Genomic DNA, 24,187 nt, shown 5'->3' with positions numbered 1-24,187 from the left:
TTTTAGCAGACACCCATCATGAAAGTTGTTCTTAAAAGGTGCTACCCATTCACTATCAAAAGATAAATATTTTACAGTCAGCAACTCAGCCTGGTCTGGGGAGATTATGTATTTCTCATACAGTTTATGTTACAGGACATCATCTTTGCAAACTACTCCAGCTCTACTGACAGTTAGGCACCAACCGCCATGTATCTGCAATCATCTCCTGAAGATCGGACCTTCAGCCTGGAAAGCAGGATGCACGGACACCAAGCACAGGAGTTTGTGACAGTCACCTGTTGCCATTGAAGGAGGACACATTCAAGTAACATACATAAACCTCCTCGTGCTCTTTACTTGGCTAACAAGACAAGCAAATCCTTGGCTGAAATGAGTCTACAGTGAAGTTATTTATCTTGGAAAGCAATCACAAATCAATTGCTGAACAGACTATCATCACATTCATGCACAAAAGCGATGGCCAAGATTTTCAAAACTTTCTACTTCTCTTCCTTAGATGTTCAGGGGAAGTGAAAACTACTCACTTTTTGCTACCAACCTTTCAGGCCCCAGAGGAAGACAGTATTTAGACAGCCTACGCCTGCCCAGCTCCAGCAGCCAAGCTCAGGTAGGGGATCTTTCTTACCAAGTATTGTCTTTACCTCCCACTATCTCTCATGTCGAGGAAGGAAAGCTGGCACACGGTCACAAGGTCACACTCCTCACTTTAGGATCGTGGGAACACTTATGGAAGTGCTCCGTCCTCCTCCACCAGCTATAATTGTTTAATACACAAAAAAGCCCAGGGAAAGATGATGTTAAAAACCATCACTAAAGCTGCAACCCCAGAGTAAGTGTTTTACAATGCAACAATTTTTAAATACTACACTGAATGAAGAAGTATCTGCATTTGCACTGTTTTATGGATTAACCAAAAGAACTTGAACTGACCATTTTTATAACAACATATTCAATAACAACTGCAAAAAGACATGAACAAGTCTGTTTAAGGTAAAGATTCTCAAAGGAGTTCAGACATGGCTGGCATACATGGCTGTGTGCAATGGAAAAACAAAAACATACTAACAGTATATTTTTCTTGTACCGAAGAGGTAAAAGCAAGGCTGAGCAGCAGGACTCTTCAGTTTTCCTGCAGAGCATTTAAATAATTAAGCGGCTTGCCAGAAGATCTCTTAAAGCACTGAAATAAAGACGGGTTCTGCTGTATTTCTGTCCCTGAATCTGTGGTTATACAGTCACTTTAATCCAGCATAAATCCATGCTGGCACAGTCCAAAAGGCAATACAAAGCACAGAGATTACAAAGCATAGTGGTACCTCGTGGTATTGGATACATCTGATACGTCCTATTTCAGGACTGAACAAATACTCTATCAGTATCTTTTGTTTCTGGTTCTTTCATTGTAGGTGAGGTTTTCAAAACTAGGCCTGTGGTCAGCTACATCCTCTGGTGCCAGACCTCCGCCCCAGCTGGAGCATCTAGAGTAGCTGTAGGTACTGACATACGAAGAGACAGGAACCACATGCAAGGTACCAAAACCAGCAGCACACGGTTCCCTGACTTTATTGAAGAGTGAACACTTCCAGGGAACTACTACTACTGCTATTTTGAGAGTGGCACATTATTAGTGGCACTTAAAAATCCCAAAAAGCCTTCATACCACCAGTGTAAGAGGAAGGTGTTCTTTGGAAACTTGGGACATGTGTCACCTACCTCACTACAGCTGACCCAGCCTACTTCTCTTAACTTCCCCTGCTCTGGATTTCCATTTGCTTAATTCTCTTGTAACACTGCATACTGAAGACATGGCTGCTTAACAGATCTCCAGACAAAACATATCTACAGAATTCTTGCCTTTAGACACGAAGAGGCTTATAAACCCCTGCTCACTGAGAAGGTGATTAGACAGGCTGTGTCTCAGTCTGGGCTGCTCTCGAAGCCAAGCTCTTTGAGGTTGCAGGACTTAATGAGCTTAGTGTTTACTTGATATGAGGCCGTTTTCCACCATTCCTCTGTTTCCTCCAGCACAGAGCTCCTGTGGAGTAGGGATTTCAGACAGAAACTCTAAATGAAGTTTTATTACAGCTCAAGTCACTCAAGGATTTAGAGATCATAGCAATCTCAAAGACTGAAAATATTAGCTTAGATGAAAGCTCCTTCATAAGTTTCCTCTAAAGTTGTTTGGCTATCTAGAATCTCCACTTAAGCATCTGCTCTAGCATTCCCATGGTACTACCCCAGGGGAAAATGTTATGAATATGTCTACAGGAGCAGTTGTGTTTGTTTAGCTTCTTTTGCCTGCATCTGCTCTTTGCTTCAGTCTCTCCGCTGTAATTCGTGTATTTCTAAAAGAGAAATCCTCTCAGAACAGCCTCAGGTCTCTGGTCATCTTGGCACTCTGTGTTGAGGCTCAAATTAAAACAGATGACACTGAAAAGTTGTACAGAGTTGTATAAATGTGTAGTTGTACAGAGGCACAGTTGTATACTTTAATTCCATCCCTACGGTAAGCAATACTGTTCAAAGGCTGAGTATGGGCAGATGTCATTCAATGCAGAACACACAAACAAGAAACCCCAAGAAGTTACTATAGGTTTTGTTCAGGCATTTTTGATACGGTGTGTTTTTAGATTGTGTAGTAAAACAATGTGTTTCCATTTTTAACACCTGAAACAAGGGCGTGCTATGGTCACTGTCATTCATTTTAAGAGCAAGGGACTCTTCCGACCTTGTATGTGTATGCAGCTACTATGAAAGAGGATGCAAATTGCTAAAACTGAAACAGGCAAAATGCTGAACTTCCTTTTGACTTCCACTCCTCACGTCCTCAAAAGCACAGAGCTCCTTAGGATGAGGGCAGACAGGGCACAGGAATAGCTGGCATTTGTTAATGGTCCCCAGCCCAGGATACTGGACACTGCTAACACCAGGCAACAGGAGCTGACCCAAGACAGTACAAACCTGCAAGTAAACTCCTGCAGCTGTTACAGTTCATGGCACCCAAATAGGCTCTGCCAGACTAAGGTAATAAAACCGTATCACGTTTGCATTAGGTTTCGCACAGAATTGTCACCTGATAAATGAGGTTATTATAAGCCAAGATGCATACTCAAAGCCTCTTGAAGATCAGTGTCGCTAGCAGAACCGGTAACACTTCAGAGAAGCTATGCTTGTCTTTCTCTTTTCACATCTGATAGATGCTAGCAATCCGATGAGTTACTACCTACAAGTATTTTGCACTTCTCTCTTTAAACGTCTTTACACTTGTGTTTCACTATATACACTTACAGAAACCCACAGCCTTTATGCACAAGTTTTGACAACTCCCTGTTGCTAGTTACCTGAGACTTAACCTATACTCCAGGTTTCAAGAGGGTTTACACGAACTTGGAAAAGGGAGGTAAAAGATTTCATTTAAAGCTCCCAGCCTTACAGTCAGCAGGAATTTGCTTCTATTTATCACAAGGACCCGCAGATTTAATTCCCTGGTCTTGCCAGCTTTGTTCCGATAACTCCTGCTGATTTAACTATGATAATTGCCAAGTATAAACAGAGTTAGGCAGTTCCTTCAAAAAGAAAACCAGGCTGGTTTCACTTCTGTATTGCATTTCTATATTAACACTACTCTGAGCTAACTCCTGAACCAAGAGAAACCAGCTGAGGCAGCTCAGTGCTACTGCAGTGGTAGCTTCTCCCTCTTTTAGCCCTTTCTGAGAAATAAGCCACTTCGGCCACCAAATCTGTCCTGTCAGCAAACCAAAGGCACCACTTCTATTCAAGGCATGATTGTGCTACCTATGCCCTTTCCCATCTGTGATGTCAGGTGAGAAGAACCGGGTGACCTAAAAATTACTTCAGTAGTTAGGATAAAGGTAAAAAAGCCACACATGTAGTAAGAGCATTGATTATTTGGCCTGTGTTGCCCATGTTCGGCCCTGAAATGACACTGTTGTCAGGACCCTGCAGCTGGGTTATAACAGATGAAATACAGGTCTTCGAGCTGCTTTGTGCACAAGCTTTGCTCAAGACTGGCATCTGAAAAGTTATCGAACATTGAAGTACAAGCTGGCATCTCAGCTTTCAGAGAACAGAAATATAAGATAAAAAAACTGACGGGACGCCAAAAATAGAACCTTTGCTCAACTTACGCAATTCGAAGCAATCACACATCAGATCCCTTTGGTCGCTGGTTGGTTTTCAAGCAAAATATCTTCATAAATTAATCCAGGGCCAGAAGTACACAACCAGCAAATGCTTTTTTTCCCTTCCTTTCATGTTGCAGACATACCCCAGATCATAAATCATATTATTTCCTGTCAGTTCTCCCAACAGGAATGTCTGACTAATGTTTCAGCTTTGTGGTACTAAAACACTAAATTTTTTTAATTGAAACAGACACAGCTTCCCCTCCTTCTTGTCATTTTCACCCTTGCCAACTTCCAGAGCTCAGAAGACTCCCTTTTCAAACAACACAATGGAATAGTATTACTGCTAGAAGCTTTAGCACACGGTTGAAGTATTGTAACCTCGTGTAATAAAAAGTACAGTAGTATGTCAAGTCACAGGATTCCCTTCTCAGCTGTCAGCATCCACTTTTTAGGACATTAGATGGGAATGGGAATAACTCTGTACCATCTATGAATCCCAGACAAGTTCTGCACTCATGACATTTCCATCAGCTGCACATACTCCTTGCAATCTGTTTTTTTTACGTAATTTTTCCCTTGACTATTAACCCTCTTCTGATAGATCCTATCTAATACCATTTATAATGTACTTATAAATCACAGCTTCCTGACAACAAGGTGTACCAGTGGGAGAAAGAGCAACAGCACGTTTTAAGAAACAATCAAGGGTAATAAAGTCTGAAGATACACTATGCTGTGGATAGTCATAAAAGGATAGGTCAAAGACTATTAAAACAACGTGACACTGATGCAGACTACATTCTCCTTCTCTTGAACTACTTCTAGCTTTGTCTTCTCTGGTTAGGATGTGATCCAGTGGCTTTTCTTCTCTCAGACACTTACAACCATGTTGTATGTTCAGTAACACGTTCAGCTCAATTTGCTGTGGTCACATTACTGCTGCAGCCAAGACAAAAACACAGACCAATCGCTGAAAACACTCATTCCGTGAATCACAAGTGAGAAGGATTAGAGATGGAAATAAAAGCAAGAGGTGATGGATCTGAAGATTTTAGCAGAAGCTGCTGTACAGTCTCCCACAGCTCCCCTGTAACCAGTATTTACCTACAGAGCAATTGTACAAGTCACATCACAGCTTTTGAGTCAGCGAATCCTTCTCAGAGATGTTCTCCTGCAGAACATTATTTCTTCTGTTCAACTCTGCTCTAATTTTTAAAACAATTGAGCATGCTATGCAAAAGAAGTACTAGTCCTAATTAACAACTGAAAACCGTTCCATGGCATGTTTTCTACACTCTGGTCTAAGTGTCATACACACTGACAAATGCACCTGCATGCTTGTCAAAAAATGAGAGGAACACATCAAACCTCAGAAGCATTGACCAGCTTTTGATCCACATTGGTCCAGAAACTGAATACACACCGACTTCAGAAAGCCAAGCACTCATGAGGGATGTCTTTGTTACAGAGGTTCTACAGGGAAGAGTAACTTATACGTCTGCTCCAAAGACTGACGCGGGGAACTAAAATAATCTACGGGAAGGAGAGCAAATGAGGCAGCTTAAGTTTCATTGCACCAGCATGCTGATGACATTGGATACTTGTCACCATTTCAGGCTGACAGCACAACTATGGCAAGTCCTCGACAGATTAAAGGAGAGGCAACAGTCTTCTAGGAGCAACTACCAATGAGATCTTCTCCAGTCGAGCTCCGTGAGCACCTCAAAGCTTGCGATCACTGTTCTGGCGAATCCTTGTCACTTCACCTTCAGGCAGATGCTTTCAAGCATCTTTTCAATCACACTTTGTGTTTGACTTTGCTTCATCATTCTTACCTCCACATCACGTAAGCACTGTTCATGGGACATTACCCAACGTCCTAGCTCAACTCTAGAATCCACTACCAAGTGGATTATAATGCACTGAAGGCATTTCCATTCATTAGTTTCTAAATAAACGAGAACCACTTGCATTACTTTATTCAGAAGCTCAATCTTACGGAAAAACTATTTGTCCAGCCATTTTATAATTACTGAGAACAAAATTACAGCGCCTGATAGTATGGTGGAGGCCATTTGACCGTAATTCCCCACATGCTTTAGAAGAAAGACTTCAGCATCGCCTGGAGTAAGTTCTGCAGCCAGTTTACACTCCTCATAGCTGTTTTTTGACTAGACGCATCCCAGTTCCTGCTAGCACACCTACCCAGGTGTACAGCACCCAGTGAAAAAAAGCTCAGCACCTCCTTCCCAACAAGGACATATTTCAAGCTGGTAGATACTTGCATCTACTTTCAAAACTAATTTAACATCTACGGCTTTAGTTTATGTCAAGTCCAACGCAAGTCTCTGTCACCTGTCCAGTGAACAGGGCCACCACATACAAACAGAAGAGCAGGACGGCCCAGCAACAAGGCTTTCTGGGAACAAGCTCTTCATCTTGACCTTTTGCCACCAGCACTAATGATTTCTGCACCAGTGTTTGTCTTCTGGGTAACTGAAACAATGTTTTATTTATTAAACTTGTCATTGAACATGACAATGTAATTTACTAGCTTTCATCTGGTGCCAAGAATTCCTGTGAAGCATAGAGTTTGCAAAAAGTCATTTCCCAATAAATCATGGCATCAAGTGAATATGCAATCTATTAGCCCCACATGAAAGAGTAAAATGGGGACAGCAGTAAAATAGTTACATAGAACAGTTGCACAGATTGCAAAAAACGCACCGCTAACTTTTAATAAATGGGATTAAAGTCACTGAAGTTGACTGCAGAGCTGACCACCTATTCCAATTAACTTTAAGAGATTTAATTAGACTAATGTTACTGCACAACTTTTTTTCCCCATTTTAAGCTTAGATTTAACACAAAATAACATTTTCTTTGTTAGATACATGTACAGATAGGAAATCTTAGCTAAACAAAATGAAAAAAAACAAACCTATTACAGCACAGCACTGAGATACGAGAACTTGTCCCGATTTTTCAAACACTTCATAAGGAAGGTTGCAACGTCTGCCTAATAGTTTCGCTATCAGAACAGATGCTGGCTTGAGCACAAGCATGCGTGCACCCCTAAAAGACAGACATACAGACAGCTTTACTGACAGTGTAACCATTCAGTAGCACTTAGTGCATCGAGTAACTTCAGATGCCTCTAGATATTTCCGTGTTCAAAACTCTAATCATTTTCTGCAGGTTCACAAATACGTTGGCATGCACCAAGGTGTCGCACAGCTGAGTAAGCCTTGCTTTCTAAAAACTGTGAGGCTAGCTCCTAACCACACTCCTTCCCCCCCGGGCTCTCTCACACCGAACAGGAGATCGCTGCCTGTGCAACAGGAAACTGTTCGCAGGATCGGCTTCCTGACCTCGACAGCCCTTCTCTAAAAACTCCCATCCAACCTATCTCCGCTAGATCCTTCTGTAGAGCTCTCTGCTTCAACCCTGCAGATGTATCCCAAATTACTGATTAATACTCCCTCATCCCCATCCTCCCACTTCACTACTTCATTTTTTCTCTGTAAACCTACGGCTGACCAATAGTTCACTCTTTGAAACGACCTAACGCAGTAGGTCTGTGTCGGTTCCTAAGTCTGATGACCTGTTTTTCATAGTCACCTTGTCTTCTTGCCTTCCATTCAAATCTTACTGAGGAAGCACCCAAATCAGTCTCTAGAGAAGAACTCCTTAATTGTCACAGGGGTCAATTTTTTTCTTTTTAAATTGAAACCATAATTACTACAAATGCCACAGCTCTTGAGATTCAACACTGCCATTTGTCATCCTGAACATCCATAAACATATTGTTTGTGATGCTTCCTTTTAATCCTGTTAATGCTAGATGATCTTTTCAAAAGGCTCTTTTATTCTACATGCTGCTTGTTTCATGTTTAAATTCGCCTGGTCATGAAAGTATCAGAAGAGGAACTGCTCAATTGAAATGGAGAATTTTTTTCTTGCAGAAAAGCCCATTTTGGCAGCTTGGTCCTGGCCTGAGAGATCCAGGCCCTCCTTGCAGTCCTAGGGCTTTTTTCATATGAGAAGTTACTTACACCAAAAACATTTGAGAAAATGCACATTATTCTAGCAGCAGGGAGGCATACACTCTATTGCCAAGGTGATAACAAACACTGACACACTTAGCGAAAGCGTAACTAACACAAACATTCAACACCACCAGTTCAGCGTAACGCTTTATGCCCGCCCGCCCGCAGAGCCCCGGTCACCCCAGGGAAGCTGCTGCCACGCTCACAGCTGCCCGGTTTAATACACAAGCTCAGCACTTTCCAGTGTCCTGAAGTCCAGTAGCCGGGGTTGTAAATTCACGGGATAACTCTGGCAAGTAATCGATGCCTAGCAAGGCAGAGAGGGGAGAGAGAGGTTATCTCATTAGCCCTCATCCCTGAACGTTCTCCGATTGCCTAAAAGGTCAAAAAAGTAGGTTAATATGCCTTTTGCTTGTGTCTAGCAAGACATACCATGCTCACTATGCTGCAAAGCTTGCAAGAGAGTTCAGTTTCATCCAAGGGATTCAGCGCTAAGGATTTCAAGTTTTAAACTTGGAAGCTAATGCTTTGCCTATATTTAGGCCATAAAAATATCACCTCTCCACCTAACAAGATATTCACGCTCCCCAACACTCCTTCCCTTGCCGTAGTTCCCAGGTTTGCCTATTCTTTCAGTCTTACAATGCTTTACTTGCTGTTTCTGAACGTGTCTGACCTACCCTCGTCAGAACTGCAGGCAGACAGCAAGCGATCTAACAATACATGCAAGTTCCACAAAACTTTTAATAAATTTAACTAGTAGAGACAGTTTGTGCAGGAGCAGTGCTTCACGCAACACACACGTGCCAGTTTCAATCCATGTCAACTTTCTCCTTCAATTTAACACAAAGTTAATACTTCTTCCATTTGGCCAGGTTTCACCTTACCAAGCTCTGAAACAGCTCTGCCTAACGGCTACATGAAAGCTGTATTTGACCATCCAACGGGGCACTGTCAATACTGAGCCAAGATCATGCCTGTTCTTAGCGTTACATCCAAAACTGTCCATGATGACCCCGGAATTCGCACAGCGACAGGACTCAGTGGATAAATACAGCTACTAAGTGCTGTGGTCAGCATAACGCAGCTGATATTTTACCTCATTCCTCCATTTCATGACTCTCTCCTCCAAATTAAACTCACCAAAAGACCCATCTCTTGTTTCTCGAGCCCATCTAAAATTGCAAGCACAGGCTATCAGCCAGGCACCAATCACCTCTGCTAGCAGCAAGCTTTTTTTAAATCCTGGTATTTACCAAAGCAAAAATAACTGGGGAAGGCAGGTAACAGGACATCACTTTCAAACTCAGCAGTTTGTCTAATGGAAAAGATAGAAAGTACCACCTGAAGAAATACAAACAAAATTCCGTAAGAGAATAAAGAGTATTTTATTTATGGTGGCTTTAGGCAACCACTAAGCTCATGTCTTCAATGCAGTCTCAACCCCTTTTCCTTCCACACAAAATCCTCTCACTTAAGTGCTGTTTTCAGTCTCGTCTGGCTGATGCTGCTAAAATTGTTAGATCCTGGGTTCTGCTTTCACCCAGGCTGGTAACCCTCCCACTTTGGAACAAGGACGTGATCGAAACTCCAAGTCAATGCACCAGGACAGAACTCGGCTTCACTTCCTGTAACAAAAAGACATGGAGGACCACATCCTTGTACTCGGGGAAGTGGCACCAGCAAGGACACGCTCTGTGGCACGGCTGCAAGCACTCCGAGTCAGGTCTCATGGGGTTAAACTGAGTCAGGACTCCGAAGCCAACCCTGCACTGAAAAGTAACACAGGCTACGCTGACGAAATATAAACTAGTAAGGTTTAACTTGCATATAGCTGGAATAAAGTCGGTAATTTATGAGAAGGGCAGTCAGATAAGTCAAGTGTGTGCAAACACATTTTGTAATTCTCCAGCCCAACCTGGAAGCACAGCACAAAGGGCATGAGCTCAACACATGGTGTGCATTTTCCTTCTAAGCCTTAGAAGAGGAAGGCAGGGCAAAAGAACAGCACCAGATAATACAAGAAAATAAATCTTACTGGTTGATGCCAAGGCTCAGGCCACTACTCTAAGAAACACAGCACAAGATATTATCTAACGCAACTAGAGTAATTCTAAGTAGAAGCCTATTTTGGGCACAAGTAAGAAATAGATCCTGGTTTTGATTCTTCACTCAAATCTTCATTGTATCTAAAACTCCAGAAAAAGGACAGGATTGCCACTGCATTTGGCATTACCCAGACAGCACCTATTCTGGAAAATTACAACATTTTAATTAGGAAACAAGCAAAGCAGCTTCCTCAAGTACGCTACATTTTATTCCCGTAATAAATCCTCTCAGCTCAACTAAGAGGGAAACATCTTTAAAACTTGCTCAACCAGCGTTTACCCTGGTGCCCCATAAAGGAAGTTTCAAAAGCAAACGCCTCATCTACCACACAGGCAAGAGCTCAAATTTCCCAAAACAACCCGTTCGGAAGCATTTCCCCCTCCTGCTTTAGGACCTAAGACCACATAAGTGAATTTTGGCCACCTGATCGGGTCCAGGTGACAGGACCACCTCAAGTATGCTACAACAGCTTAACATCCTCCCAATGCATTGCAAGTTTCAGTTATGGTTCTTGGCCAGGTATCCACTCATAGTGTCAGGTCAGTTCTCACAGTAATGTCAACTTCAACACCTCATTCATGGACTATTAAGTATTTAAGAAGGCATTACACAAAAGATGAAGAAAAAAATCAGTTTATACTCCATCCTAAAGTGGCCACCCTTCCTCTGCACTGGCCTGAATTCTTGATCTTTACATTCAAATTAGAGAAGCTTTTTAACGAACACAACCTGCCAGCGAACAAACCTTGGGCTAAAGCCCAGCTAGACAGAGCAGGAAACCTGCGAAAGGCTGATGTCATCCACAGAATCACAGAATGTTCAGGGTTGGCAGGGCCCTCTGTGGGTCACCCAGCCCAACCCCCTGCCCAAGCAGGGTCACCCAGAGCAGGCTGCACAGCACCGCGGCCAGGCGGGGCTGGAATATCTCCAGAGAAGGAGACTCCACAGCCTCCCTGGGCAGCCTGGGCCAGGGCTCCGACACCCTCAGAGGGAAGAAGTTCTTCCTCGGGTTCAGCTGGAACTTCCTCTGCTTCAGTTTGTGCCCATTGCCCCTTGTCCTGTCGCTGGGCACCACTGAACAGAGTCTGGCCCCATCCTCCTGACCCCCACCCTGCAGATATTTAGAGGCATTTCTAAGGTCCCCTCTCAGCCTTCTCTTCTCCAGGCTGAACAAGCCCAGCTCCCTCAGCCTCTCCTCGTAGGGGAGATGTTCCAGTCCCCTCCTCATCCTCGTAGCCCTCCACTGGACTCTCTCCAGTAGCTCCTAATCTTTCTCGAACTGTATCAATTGCTCCTTCACATCACACAGGCTTCATCCAGAAAAGAAATTCAAATTTGAAGTCCCTTGGTTTTACGTGAGATTTTTTTCACCTTTCTTCCTGGAAATTGCAAAGGATTAGGAAGAACTGAAGTGTACACATGCTCTGGACCTTGTGCATTAAGGAGAGAGACAAAGATTTGGTTGAGGCTTTTTAAGCTTCAGGAGTCCTTGCATAAATCAATAGGAAAGTGGGAAACGATAATGCACAGTGACTGAATAAAAATATGAATAAAAACAGAAGATCAACAACATAGGCTATCTTGTACTTCGGCAATCATGTCCTTGGCCTCAAAAACAAAGGTCCTTAAACATCACATTGTATTAAAGTGGGGTAAAAACCAGGGCTTAGCATAGACCTAAGCTTATGCTGCCTGTACAAGCACCTTTCAGAATTTCACAGTTCTCCAGTAAATTTGCTGTCTTTTCAGCAGACACTGAAACACATTCAGTTTTATTTCAACTTGAGGTGGTACTACTATAGTGTGTACCAGCTCAAGGTGGGGGGACACCAAAAAAACACCTCTCTACAAGTTTACTTAGCAGAGTAGGGAAACATTTGGACCTGGCCACACAACTCTCTGAAGATCAGGCAGGAGAATAAACACTGGCACTGCCCACCCAAGTCTCCAGAAGTATCCACCCACCCAAAGCCAACGTGGAGGACAACACAGCACCGGGGAGTGCTGCACAGTCATGAGCAACCCCTGAGTTCATCAGCTATCCTTCGCATGTGAAAGCCAACTGATGGTAAGCGTAGCTGACAACTGTAGAAATTGAATACGGGAGCGATGTTTCTTTCCCAAAGAGAGTCATTTCTCTACTCAACTACAGTAATAAGGACTAAAAATGGTAACCCAAAAGAGCTGAACTGCACTTTCATTTTATCTTACTCCCAGATGTCAACTAAGGAAGATAACAGCATATATACTTACCATATGAGGAAATCCTGTTTGAACAACTCCAGCTTGAGAATGTTTTTCCTCCACTAATAAACCACAAGATTAAGCGCTGCTGCAACGGCAGCATTCCCTATCCCAACAATATCCTCTAACTTGATTATTTTGGGAATTTGCCTTTTACGATAACATTTAGTTAAGCTCATATACTTGGCTAACAAAACATGGACTGTACTAAATCACTTAAGCCAGTATTCCTCAGAAGGCACAAGTGCAAAGGACTTGCTGTGGACACTGAAAGCCTACCCTGAGCTCTCACGCTATACGGCAGGGCTTCAAAGGTGACACCATCGGTTTAGAAGAGAGGTGGGCTCCGTGCTCACGCAGCTGGCCAAGCGCTACCTTTAGTTGTTCAGTTTCACCAATCATTGAATATGGTTCTGGTAGCAGTTGAACAGAATCAAGTTATTTATCAAGCAGCAACGTGCTTGCCCAAGACAAAGAGCCCCTACCTGGAAAATACTGGTTACTCTGAGCAGCACACAAGGTTTATGTATTGAGTGTTAGCGTCGCATCACGCATCCTTGGCTGTGCTTCAGCACTTTTTAGCTGCCTCACAAATTATAAACAGATGATGTGCAGCCAGCACTATACTAGACAGTTTGAATTTATGGTTGATTAAATTATAATTTCTGGTAAAACTGTCTGCCTGTTCCTGAAGAGTTGCATGGCAGAAGAAATACTTGCTAATATGATCAGGACAGTTTATGTAACCTGGAAAGGAAGATTTTTATTTTTACAAAGAGTACCTGGATTCCATCCATTCATAACTCCTAATTCCAGAAATCTCAGCAGAAATCTCTCCCAAGTCCTGCTTTGCCCTGAACAGAGCATTCAGTTTATTTTTAGCACAAGAAACAGCATCCATCCAGGCAGTTTTCAAGCTTCATGTGTCGCCCTGCCCTGTTTCACCGAGCACCTGACTGAAATGCAGACACACTTCTGAATTCTCACTCAAGCTCACCAGGAGCAATTCTGACTTTAGACGGCGAAGAGGAGACAAAGGTTCCCATCTCTCTGCTCTCCACAGATTTGGTAACCCCACAGTACCAAGTAGGTGTTGGACCTAGTATCCTCTACCACACTAGCTTCGTCCAGCTGCCACGAAACTTGCTGTTGCCCTCAATGAAAGGGCCATTTCAGCATCTCAATGCTCCATTTCAGTATTGTGTTTTCATTCCCACTAAAATGAAAGATCCTGGAAGTACTCTAAACACTGGGTTTGTGCTTAAGTTGAAACTGGATGCTGCAACTGCACTATGTGCATAACACTAAGATAACTGTGAGAGCCAATAAGGTTTTAAAACATCACCCCAGCTCACTCGACTGCTGGAAACAAGATCAGTGATTCATCTTGCATGCTCCTACCGGACCTAGGTAAAGCATGCTCAACTTGCCACATTCTTTGAGTGAGTCTTCAGATGTGCACACAGCCACCACGACACACGAATAACAGAGTGGCTGCCGCAGCTTCATCCCTGAAGTCCACTCAACCTCGGAGACCACCACATAGCGTTGGACGTTCTGATCAAATTTCTCCTGTGCCCAGTGGTCTCCAGGACTAAACATGAAAAATCAGAAGACAGCATAAGCTTGTGACGCTCAGGAAATTTCTAAAGCATTTATGCTCTACCTCCTCCAAAAGACTGATACAGTTACATTCAAACCCTGACCGGATTTGTCTTATAACATGCTTTCCTACCCCCTTAAGCAGCAGCCGGTACCACCACTGTTATTTTACATGAAGCAGATTTATTTTCCTTGAATGCTTTTCCTAGGAGGATTTCTGCCACGGCACAAGGTAGGACAGTTTGTTGGAATACGGATTTTAAGTTCTACAGACAGGTCTCACACAGACAGATTTCAGTATCTTATTTTGAAACACACAATTGAAATAAGATGCTCCATCCTGCCACTCCCCATCCTCAGAAATCAGGTACAGCATCTCATTTGTTCAAACAAGAAGAGCAGAACCTTGATCTTAACCATTCTTCACCTTTCACCAGAAACCAAAGATCTTTATCCTGCGTAATACAGGATGGCAGGATGCCCACAATCTTCAGCTCTGAAGAAAAAAACATAAAGTATTGCCTCTGAAATTCTTATGGTTGAAGGTAAGAAGTAAAGGATTATACTCACTTGCTTAAGCAGCGTTTATATTGCTATATAGCCAGGCACTGGGTTGTTGTTTTTCAAAACCTAAATATATTTGAACATTCTTAAATTGTTATGTTGGAAAACCTGAATCACAAATTCCTGAGCAATATAAAGCATCTCAGGGATTCCATACAGGTGATTCCATCCAGGGGGTTACAATGCCTTAAACAGGCTGGGCAAAGGCACGTGTCCACCCAGGCAGAGCTGGGAGCAGCCCCAGGCCTGGGCCAATTCCCATTCTTCTTGCTCAGAGCTGTGGAAATCTGTCCGTTTACACACCATGCCAAAACAAAATGGAAAGGTTTTGCGACCTGGGCTAATCCATTCAGCAAACATGCAGCAAGATGGAGATTATTTTACACAACTGAGGAAACCAGAGGTTCTCCTCCGAAATACAGAAAGTTCTCATCCCTACAGAAGAGCAGCACCCACGGCCATAACATCACCTGCTCTGACTGCGCTCGGCTTCCCTGCATTTCGCAGATTCCATTCGCTCTTAGCACACCGTAACGAGAGAGCCCAGCTCCCAGAGGAAGTGCCAGACGGTGGGTGCTAATCCGGGGTTACGAGCAGCAGCAGCAGAGCAGCAGCCCCGGCCCCCACGGCCCTCACACACTGCTGCTGCGTTCGACCCCTCGCTCCGCTTACAGCCACAGCCAGCGGCAACGCTCGCCGCCCAAAGCGGAAGCATTCCCTCTGTGAACCACCCCAGGCACCAGGCCCCGACAGCCGACAGTAACCGGGCGGCGGAGCAGCCGGGCGGGCCTGGACGCCCCGGGCCCTGCGGAGCCCCAGGCACAGCCCCCCCCCGCCCTCACTCCCGGCAGCACCGGCTCGGGCCCTCCCGCACCCCGGGGAAGCCGGGCAGGGCCCACCCGCTCCGCCGGCCCCCTGTGAAGCGACCGGGGGCGGCGAAGGAGCCTCCGGGCGCGGCACCAGGGAACGGGAGGGGGCAGCACCGGCGGGAGGACGGGGAGCGCGGAGAGGGGGAGGGGAGCGCGGAGAAGGGGAGGGGAGCGCGGAGAGGGGGAGCGGGCCGCGGCGAGGGGCCACCCCCCTCGCCCTTACCATGGCGGCTAGGCGGGGCTGCGCTGGGCGGTAGCAACGGCGACGGCGCCTCCCGGTCCCGTCCGGTCTCCCTCCGAAGCAGGCCGCGGCCCTTCCACTTCCGCTGTTGCCTAGGAGTGAACATCCGGGTCAGCGCCGCGCCGCACCGCCCCCTCGCCGCCGCCCCGCCAATCAGCGCGCGGCTCGCCGGCCATCGCCAAGTATGGAGCGCGGCGCGCGAACGGGGCGGGGAGGGGCAGGAGGGCGGGGCGGGAAGAACCATTCCCCACGCCCCCGGGGGGGTGGGGAGGAGCGAGCGGGGGGACTCCAGGAGGGCGCAGCACCACGGGCGCCACCAACTCCAGCGCGGGGGGAAGCCCAGCCGCGGCCAATCAGAGGTGGGGGCGTGGCCGAGGGGCGTGGCCGGCGGGAGGGCGCGCCAGCGGAGCAGCGCGTCCCCTCCCCTCAACAACTTGTAATTAACTGGTCCTGAGGGTTAATGGACAGCCAGGCAATTAGCACGGGAAACGCCAGCCCGAACAGGTGACGCTTGGGCAACGTCACCAGCGCTGCAAACCGGACGTTACGGTAACAGAGCATCGTTACCGGTGCTGCCCGAACGCTCCGCAGCGACAGGGAGAAATAATCAGCCTCCTGCTGCTCCAGGCCAGCGTTAATTAATTGGGAAGGCAGGCGTTCAGCCTCCTCTGCGAGCTCGGCCTTTGGTGCAGGGAAGCGTGTAGGTACCTGCTGGAAGGTAAGCAGGTGCTTACGCATTTGGATGACTTCAGGGCTCAGGCAGCCGCGATACGGATCTGCGAAGGCCGGACAGAAATCGGCACGTCGGGGCGCACGCGCAGACAGAGCAGTGGGGCTTTTCGCAGACTGTCCCGGCAATAAACCATTTCCCCCCCCCCCCCCCCCCCAATGTACTGATTCACATTTCACTGATTTCAGGTAAAACTGGTCCCCGTGCCAGACTCCATACTTGCACTTCTCAATGCATCTCAGAGCTGCAGCGCAGCCAGTGACCCCAGGGAAGCATCCGATTCATTACGAGACAACGCTTCCCTCTGCGGCTTTTTTGGAACAATTCTTTGGCCCGTGTTTCCCCAGAGTTCTGGTGCCAGGATCCCAAGAACCCTCCACCGGTGCTCTCTGCCTCCCGCGCTACAGGCTTGGCCCTCGTCAGCCAAAAGCCCTTTTGTCGCTCCGTCTCCTTTCCGTGGGTTGCTGTAGAAGCTGGAAATGCAGACTGGGGGGGAGCGGCACGCCGCCGCGGCCGTCCCTTGGATGTGACACTGCGGTACGGCCTTCCTGCGGGAGACGACCGAGGCCAAGCTCCGACTTTTCACTCGGAGATTATCACAGAAATTTGTGGCTCGACTCTAAATTTTCCTAGCTATTGGATACCAGACAGGACCTTCCAAGAAGGAACAACCCTGGCTGCTCATTCTACTGAACAGGGCAAACCAGCTGGAGCTTTCAGCTGGAGAAAAGCAAGCCCGATTTCCAGGGAGTGAACTGCCTGGACACGCATCCAGTTGTGGCAGCTAGCACGGAGGCATTTGCAGGACAAACGACCACGTGCAGATGTGACAGCTATCACTGCTTACACTAATTAGAAAATCAACACTATTCTGTGTGTTGATGCAATCTGCTGTCACCCACTCTGCAAAGTTAGCCTTTACCTGCTTTTTTCCATTCCTCTGTTGCCATTTTTAAACCTTTGGTTTTTTCAGCGTAAGAATAAAATGAACCCAGGAAGCAAAGGATAGAGAACAGTAGAACAATCTCCAGAAAAACAGGAGCTATATTACTTCACAGAAGAACAAAAGCTCATAAAACTCCATCAATAACCCTCTACCAAATAACTCCTGAGATGGAAATAATCTTGCCGTGTCTGGTAGAGAGGCCGCCTGACCTCGGAAGGCATTTCCTGCTCTAGAGCCTCCGAACGCAATTCTTTGCTGGTACCAGTCAGCCTCACCTCCTTAAACCCCGTCTGCAAGATGCAGCAAGCCACAGATGCTTCAGTCCTTGCGTTCCCTCAGAGGTTCCTACCAGCAGTAATTAAGAAAAGCAAGCCTGTTCATTACACAGAACAAATTATTCATTCATTTTTCACGGATCCACACATCTACTGTGCATATTTTCCTTGGGGCAGGTTCTGGGAGGACAGAGCTAATAAATTTGAAGATGCATGTTCTAAACTTCACTCTTCTCCTCACAAGACTCATGCAAACTATTCAATGACTACTGTACATTTAATAGCTTTTATAGTTATGAACAGAAACTGTTTCTAGCTGCTTGCTGAAGAAGCTGAGCAATAGCAGAATTAAGCAGCCCAGTATATTTTAAACAGTTTGAGATCCAAATGAATGTTGAGGCCAAAAGGATGTTTTTCTTAGGGGAAGAAATACCAGCATCGTGGATTTTGTTTTCCTGCTAATAGGTATAAAGAAGAATAAACAGCTGCTTTTTATTTTCCCCAAAATATTTGCATTAAGAAGATCTGCAGATCCCTCTTGCAATTGATGTAACATCTTTTCAAATGAGGACCAGCTGCTTGCTTTGCTTGTTTATAGCAGGACATGCTTAAGGGAATTTTTTTTGTTTGTTTATTAAGATGTAAGACCAGACTCTCCCTGGTAGGCTGCAGTTTGCAGCATGGACTGGATCTCCGCAGGCAGAAAGCTCCGTGTACGTAACTACAGTTGTAACCATCCTGCCATCTGTTGCGATTCATGCAGGGGCTGACACCAAATAGAGCTGATTCAGGGACCTGCGATAACTCCGAGCGCTGTGAGGTAGCATTACCTGTGCTACAGGCAATTCCCAGACCCCTGGCATGGAATCACCCACCTCAACAGAAAAGAGTGCTCAAAAAGCTTCATGTCAGGCATTACGCATCTTTAAAACAAGGGTCTATAAACAAAGGAAGCAAACAATGATGTCAGTTGACGGCTTAACGGCCCTACAACATCAGATTCATGTGCAATTAATAACAAGGCTTTTGATCTTGCAGTCAGCAACTATAAAATACATGTGCTTGCCCTGTACATTTGATTATACTCAAGGAAGCAAAAGGATAAATACTTATTAGCATTACAAAGTGCTTTTCACATTTAGCCAGAACTTTGTAAAGCATTTGTGGTCCAACACGATGTGTTTTTTATTTTATCCTCCTGCATGCATGGTGAAATGCTATTTGTTTTGTTTATTCCAGTGTTTAGCCAGACCAAGGGTGACTGTGAGAACATGCTTAGAAACAAGGTCCTAGAGAAGACTGTCATGCTTCACTGAATATTCATTTTTCTATTAAAGAAAAAGACATCTTGAGCTCTTTTTAGGTCAGATTGCCCATTTTCTTTCATGTCAAGCTTGTGGTACTTTAAAGATATGTAAACTTTTATTAGGGGTTCTCATAAATTGAATTTATTGCTGGAAGAGTCTTCCAGCAATGGTAAAGTTTAGCTTGCTGGGTTTTATTAGTCAGAGTCCGTAAACCAGCAGCATCACTTGATTTGAGGCTGAAAACCGAGTGTTTCTTGGAAACTAATATAGGAAAAAGGTATCTACAACACTACCCAATGTCTTGGAATTCCATATTCAAGCCGCAGATACTTCTCACTATGGAGATCTTTGTACACACTGTCAAAATAGCACACAAACAATAAAAAAAGCCTCCCTCCCGTTCCGATTCCAAGGCAACTTTGCTGAGGGTACTCTTGGAATATAAAGGTTTTAAGAGTTTCCCCATTCACTGCGGGAACTGATGAGTAACATCAAAATACCATATTTAATGAAAAACAACATATTGCCCATTTAGTGTGAGGTTTAAGGCACTCCCCTTGCCAAAGAATGCTAAAACCAGACTTTTTTCCACTTCATCAGCACCCAAGCAGATCTGCTCATTTGATTCATGTAAAAGACAATAAACCTAGCAGCCCAAGATCTTCATATACTGGCCAAAAATGAGACATTCTACTACCAGTGCAGCACTGTCACAGTAGCGGCAGAGAAATTAATGGTTACACATCACTCAAGCACACATACTGCTAGAGGCACAAGGCTTTTCTGGCTTTGACCATTTTCTTATAATTGTTTTGCCTAAATAGATAAGACCAATTCATGTCCCATATCTCTCTTTCACAGACTGAAGAGCAGACTTAGCCACTCAGCTGAAGCCAACATCCACAGAGGGTCATCTTAAAAAGTCACATCTCTGCAGTCTGGGTCCCTATCTTGGACATAGATTTCCCCCCCACACACACACGTAAAGTAACATCCTCATCCACTAATAATATTTGCTTTATTTCAGTCCAGAAGAACCTGCCCACATTTTGAGAACACTGTGTCTGGACGTGCCTTGGAGTTGCTGGCAGCCACACTGTTTTCACACGTCCCACAGATTTCAATGCAATTATATTCCACAAAATGTTTAATACAAGATGGACAAATGTGACCAAGACACATCTGAAATCCCACCTCAAGAAACCCAGCAATACTTGTCCAGAAAAGGACTATGAGGCGTTGTTTTGAATATCAGTCCAGAACAGTGGACTGCAGGACTATGGGATCGCTAGTTTTCCAGCACATTCCACTTAGTTGCGTATCCTAGGATGCTGTTTATTTCTGTGCTTGTGACTGCTCTTTTAACTTTGCATTTTAAGTCCAGAAAGCTTGACAAACAGGAACTTTCAAAAATGTCTTTAGCCTGAGCAAAGAGAGTATTGAGAACATTCTTGTCAAACTTGGTCATTAATTGTAGTAATAATGTCTGCAGCCTGTCATTAAAAAAGAATCAAGGAGAAGCTGATTAAATGCACCAGAAAGAAACAAAATTTTCCATTCCCTTACTTTTTCCTTGACACGTTGCACTTCATTTGAAGCTTGCTAACATACCAGCCAAAAGAAGTGGAAGGGCCTGGATTCTTTCTTAACACAATAGTCACGGTTCACTAGTTAGAATCTGTATAGAATTAGCCAGTGACATGGACAAATGGAAAAACATACTTAAAGAGCTGAAAAATGGCACTCTTTCACAGGATTATTCATTAGAAAACCTCGATCAATACAGTGCATTAGTTCTTTTCCTATTTCTACTACTAAACCAAAAAAATGATCACAAAATAGTACACATCGAATAAAGACAAGAAATGTCATAACAGTGCTTATGTCTGTAGCATAAGGGTTAGCAAAAACTCGGATCAGTCTTTCCATGCAAGTGCTTTCCTCCAGAGAATTTTGGGGCAAACTTCATATTCACAGCAAAAGCAGCTTAAAGCAGAATTAGCACAACGAGCTGTGACACATCTTGTTCCATTTTTCAAAGTTCCACTTCAATCAGCCCTACCTGACAACTGTAACCAGCAGTACCACACTACTGAATATAACATTACATCAGCTTTGCAAAACTGGCATGAAAATGCATTAGCACAGACACAAAATGGACTTGCTTATTAACGTGAATGCGATCACCATGAAAAGACCGAATGATATTTCACTCTGCATCACAAACCATCTCTCCTAATGCAAGTCTACCTCAGCCTTTAGACTATTGTTCATCCCCACAGTATCCGACTGCCTCCCACATAAAATCAATAAGAACAGCAAAGTAGACCTAATGGAGTCTCTGGCACTTTTCCCATTTTAGGGCAAAGTTCTGCTGAGGAGGGGTTTCTTTTTCCTCAGACTTCAGATTTAGACTTTTTTTGTTGTTGCTTGGATAGCAAGAAGGCTTTCAAAGAGAAAAACAAGCATCAGTATCTGCTGGTGAATGCGGCTTGTATCTGTGAGGAGAAAAAAAACAACAAACTGGAATGGAGACCGAGAGTTGAAGTTTCCTGCCGAGGTCTGATTCTCTCTGTGACATGAAAGAAGCGTTCTGGAAGTACAGACAGCAAAGTGGGGGCCCACTACCAAGGCTGTGTCAACCATTTCAAGCAGATAACTCCTACACTGCTGTCTTCCTATGCAGATCACTGCTACTCTTGGCAGAAAAAAAGAAATAAACGTGTGTGGGGGAGGCGATTCATGTTATTTAAAACTATGGGAGAACTTACATGTGTATTCTTTGGAAAAGAGGAGATCAAGAACATATTCATATCCAGTGGGGAACCGACAGGAGGGATGCTATAGGATTCTTTGAAAAAACAGGGTAAGAGGCAATACACTCATCCTGGGGGAGGATCGTGACTTAAAAGAAACTTGCCTGGAAGTTTTAAAACAAAAACTATTTGGGTGAGGGTCAACCATCCTATATTGCACTACATAAAAGCTAGGGCTAACAGTTAGAAGAAAATAAAGTCTGTTATGGTGAAAAGGGGCTTTGAATTTTGGCTGGTGCAGCCCCAGGGAAGCTCCTCACCTCCACGTGCATGCATGGACATGTCCTCTGTGTGGCTTCTTCCACTGGGCACCAGGGAAACAGTAGTTTTGAAGAATAGTACTGGTGTTTATTCATCTTAGATTCCCAGTTCTACCCCTTGCTTGTCTGATGGCTGCCTGTTGAAAAACTAACCAGCAGTGTATTTAAGTGAATGCCTAACTTTTAGTCTGTGACTAGTCTTACTAATTTAATACACAACTCAAGTTAGGTACGTAGTTAAGAAAACTGGTGATACAAGGTCTAAACCTAATAAATGCTGATGTCCATCAGAGAAAGGCAGGGATTTTTTTAAGCTTTCTGGCTTCATTTCAGCCTCCTCTATTTCTTCATATATTTATTTACTGGAAAGAAAGGAGAACAGAGCATGAGGGGAGAAGAAAGGGAAGGAACCCTGGGACAGCACACGCTGGGCTGTAAAATGCAAAAAAAAGATTTTTCTAAACTGCATGTTCTAAACATCACCTTGGAGTCATACAATAATAAATACTCAATACTACACTGAGAGGGTCTAATTGCCAAGTAACTATAGCAATGGAGAGAAAAGGCTGCCTTTGGACACATTCCCTCCTGCCTTAATTTTTCCCTGGGGTGGGGAAGGGGTACAGAGAATGTGCTCTAGATCCTTAATGGATAACGTTTTCCAGAGCCCCCTCTGATCACTCAGTGACTCTGGGATTTAAAAGAAGCAGACCGATTTCTCAGAAGGAAGCTGGACGTTCAAAACAATTACACTGAACTATTTCATCTCCTTAGAAAGGGTTTAATGCGCCAGGTTCCTGACGCAAGGCTGTCAAAATACATTGAGACCCATTACACAGCAACACGACCCTTTATAAAGCGCCTTACATTCCAACAGCTCAGCCCCGCTTCCTTCATCCCCGAAGAAATGGCGCTTTCCAGCGAACCCAACAGCCTGAAAATGAGTAAGTGTGAAGTGAGACTACACATTGGCCTGCGCCAGGTATTTGTTTTTGCCAAAGAGAAGAGCGCATTTCTGGGTTGTTTTTAAGCACTGATTTCTGCAATTTAATTTGGGGGAAAAAAACGTAAAGAACTATCTGGAGGCTTCGAGTGTCTTTCCCCTCCTGATGTTTTCCAGAGCTCTTTGGAAATGGGAGGGTGGAGCTGGCACATTGGGACGTACCGCTGGGTCAGTGGTTTCAGAAAACACTTCTTTATCCGGTCAGGGAAAAACCTGCTTGATCCTGTTAGTATTTTTATAAGTATCTTGATGCATGGTTCTACTTTTGATAGCAACTACGCAGCAACACAAACTGATTTGAGTAAATTGCAGGGGGAGGAAGAGAAAAGGAGGCTCCATTTACAGAAGAACAAGAACAGCCTTCTCCAGGGGAAATGTCTTGAGCCTGCAAGGGCTTAGCTTAACCGTCTGCCTTCCAAAAAGTTAGAAAAATCCATTTAGATTTTTTAACAAAGTAAAAATAATAGGCAATTGTGATTGCTTAGTGATATGTGAAGGAGTTGAACTAAACCAAATATAGGAAAAATCTTTCATCAGTGCTCTAGATCAAAACCAGTTATACTATTATACCTTCACAACAAATGAAAGGCCACATACAATAATAAGTAACTTCAGAAAGTTTTTGCCAACTTCAGAGAATTTTGACTTCTATTTGTTGCTTTAGTCTTTAGGTAACTTTTTAAAGAACTTCCAGTTCTATAAAGCAGTAGAGCCTCCTCCTCTCCAACATGATAAACTGTCAAAACTTATAGAAATCCAACCAAGTAATCGCAGCTAAAAATTGCATTACCAAGTGTGAATGAGGACATCATTACTTGAAAAGGCTTCTAGAGAATGAGTTCCAGAAAGCCTCCACAACACTTGCAATAGAAAGTTCATTACAGCAAGTTTGAAACTATTCACACTTACATTCCTGGTTCCACAAAGCTGTAACACACTCCAGGACGTGCCAAAGACCCATAAATCATTGAAAACCCTTCCCACAGCTCCTTACTCTAATATTAATATCTTATCTATAGAC

At 44.4% G+C, this 24,187-nt stretch overlaps 1 protein-coding gene across 3 annotated transcripts in view; it reads right to left on the bottom strand.

Annotated features, from left to right (window-relative positions):
* Positions 1–24,187, bottom strand: part of CAPZB (capping actin protein of muscle Z-line subunit beta) — a 70,176-nt gene that overhangs the window by 44,617 nt on the left and 1,372 nt on the right. For all 3 annotated transcript variants that reach the window (XM_075437133.1, XM_075437134.1, XM_075437131.1), the window contains exon 2: positions 15,812–15,921. In XM_075437133.1, coding sequence (XP_075293248.1) covers positions 15,812–15,814 — 3 coding nt within the window. In that variant the 5' untranslated portion in view covers positions 15,815–15,921. The remainder of the gene's footprint in view (positions 1–15,811; positions 15,922–24,187) is intronic.

The sequence above is a fragment of the Opisthocomus hoazin genome, chromosome 16, assembly GCF_030867145.1.
Source record: "Opisthocomus hoazin isolate bOpiHoa1 chromosome 16, bOpiHoa1.hap1, whole genome shotgun sequence".
Taxonomy (NCBI): Eukaryota; Metazoa; Chordata; class Aves; order Opisthocomiformes; family Opisthocomidae; genus Opisthocomus; species Opisthocomus hoazin.
Note: the sequence above shows the minus strand (reverse complement) of the source record. Positions and strands in the feature narration are given on the sequence as shown.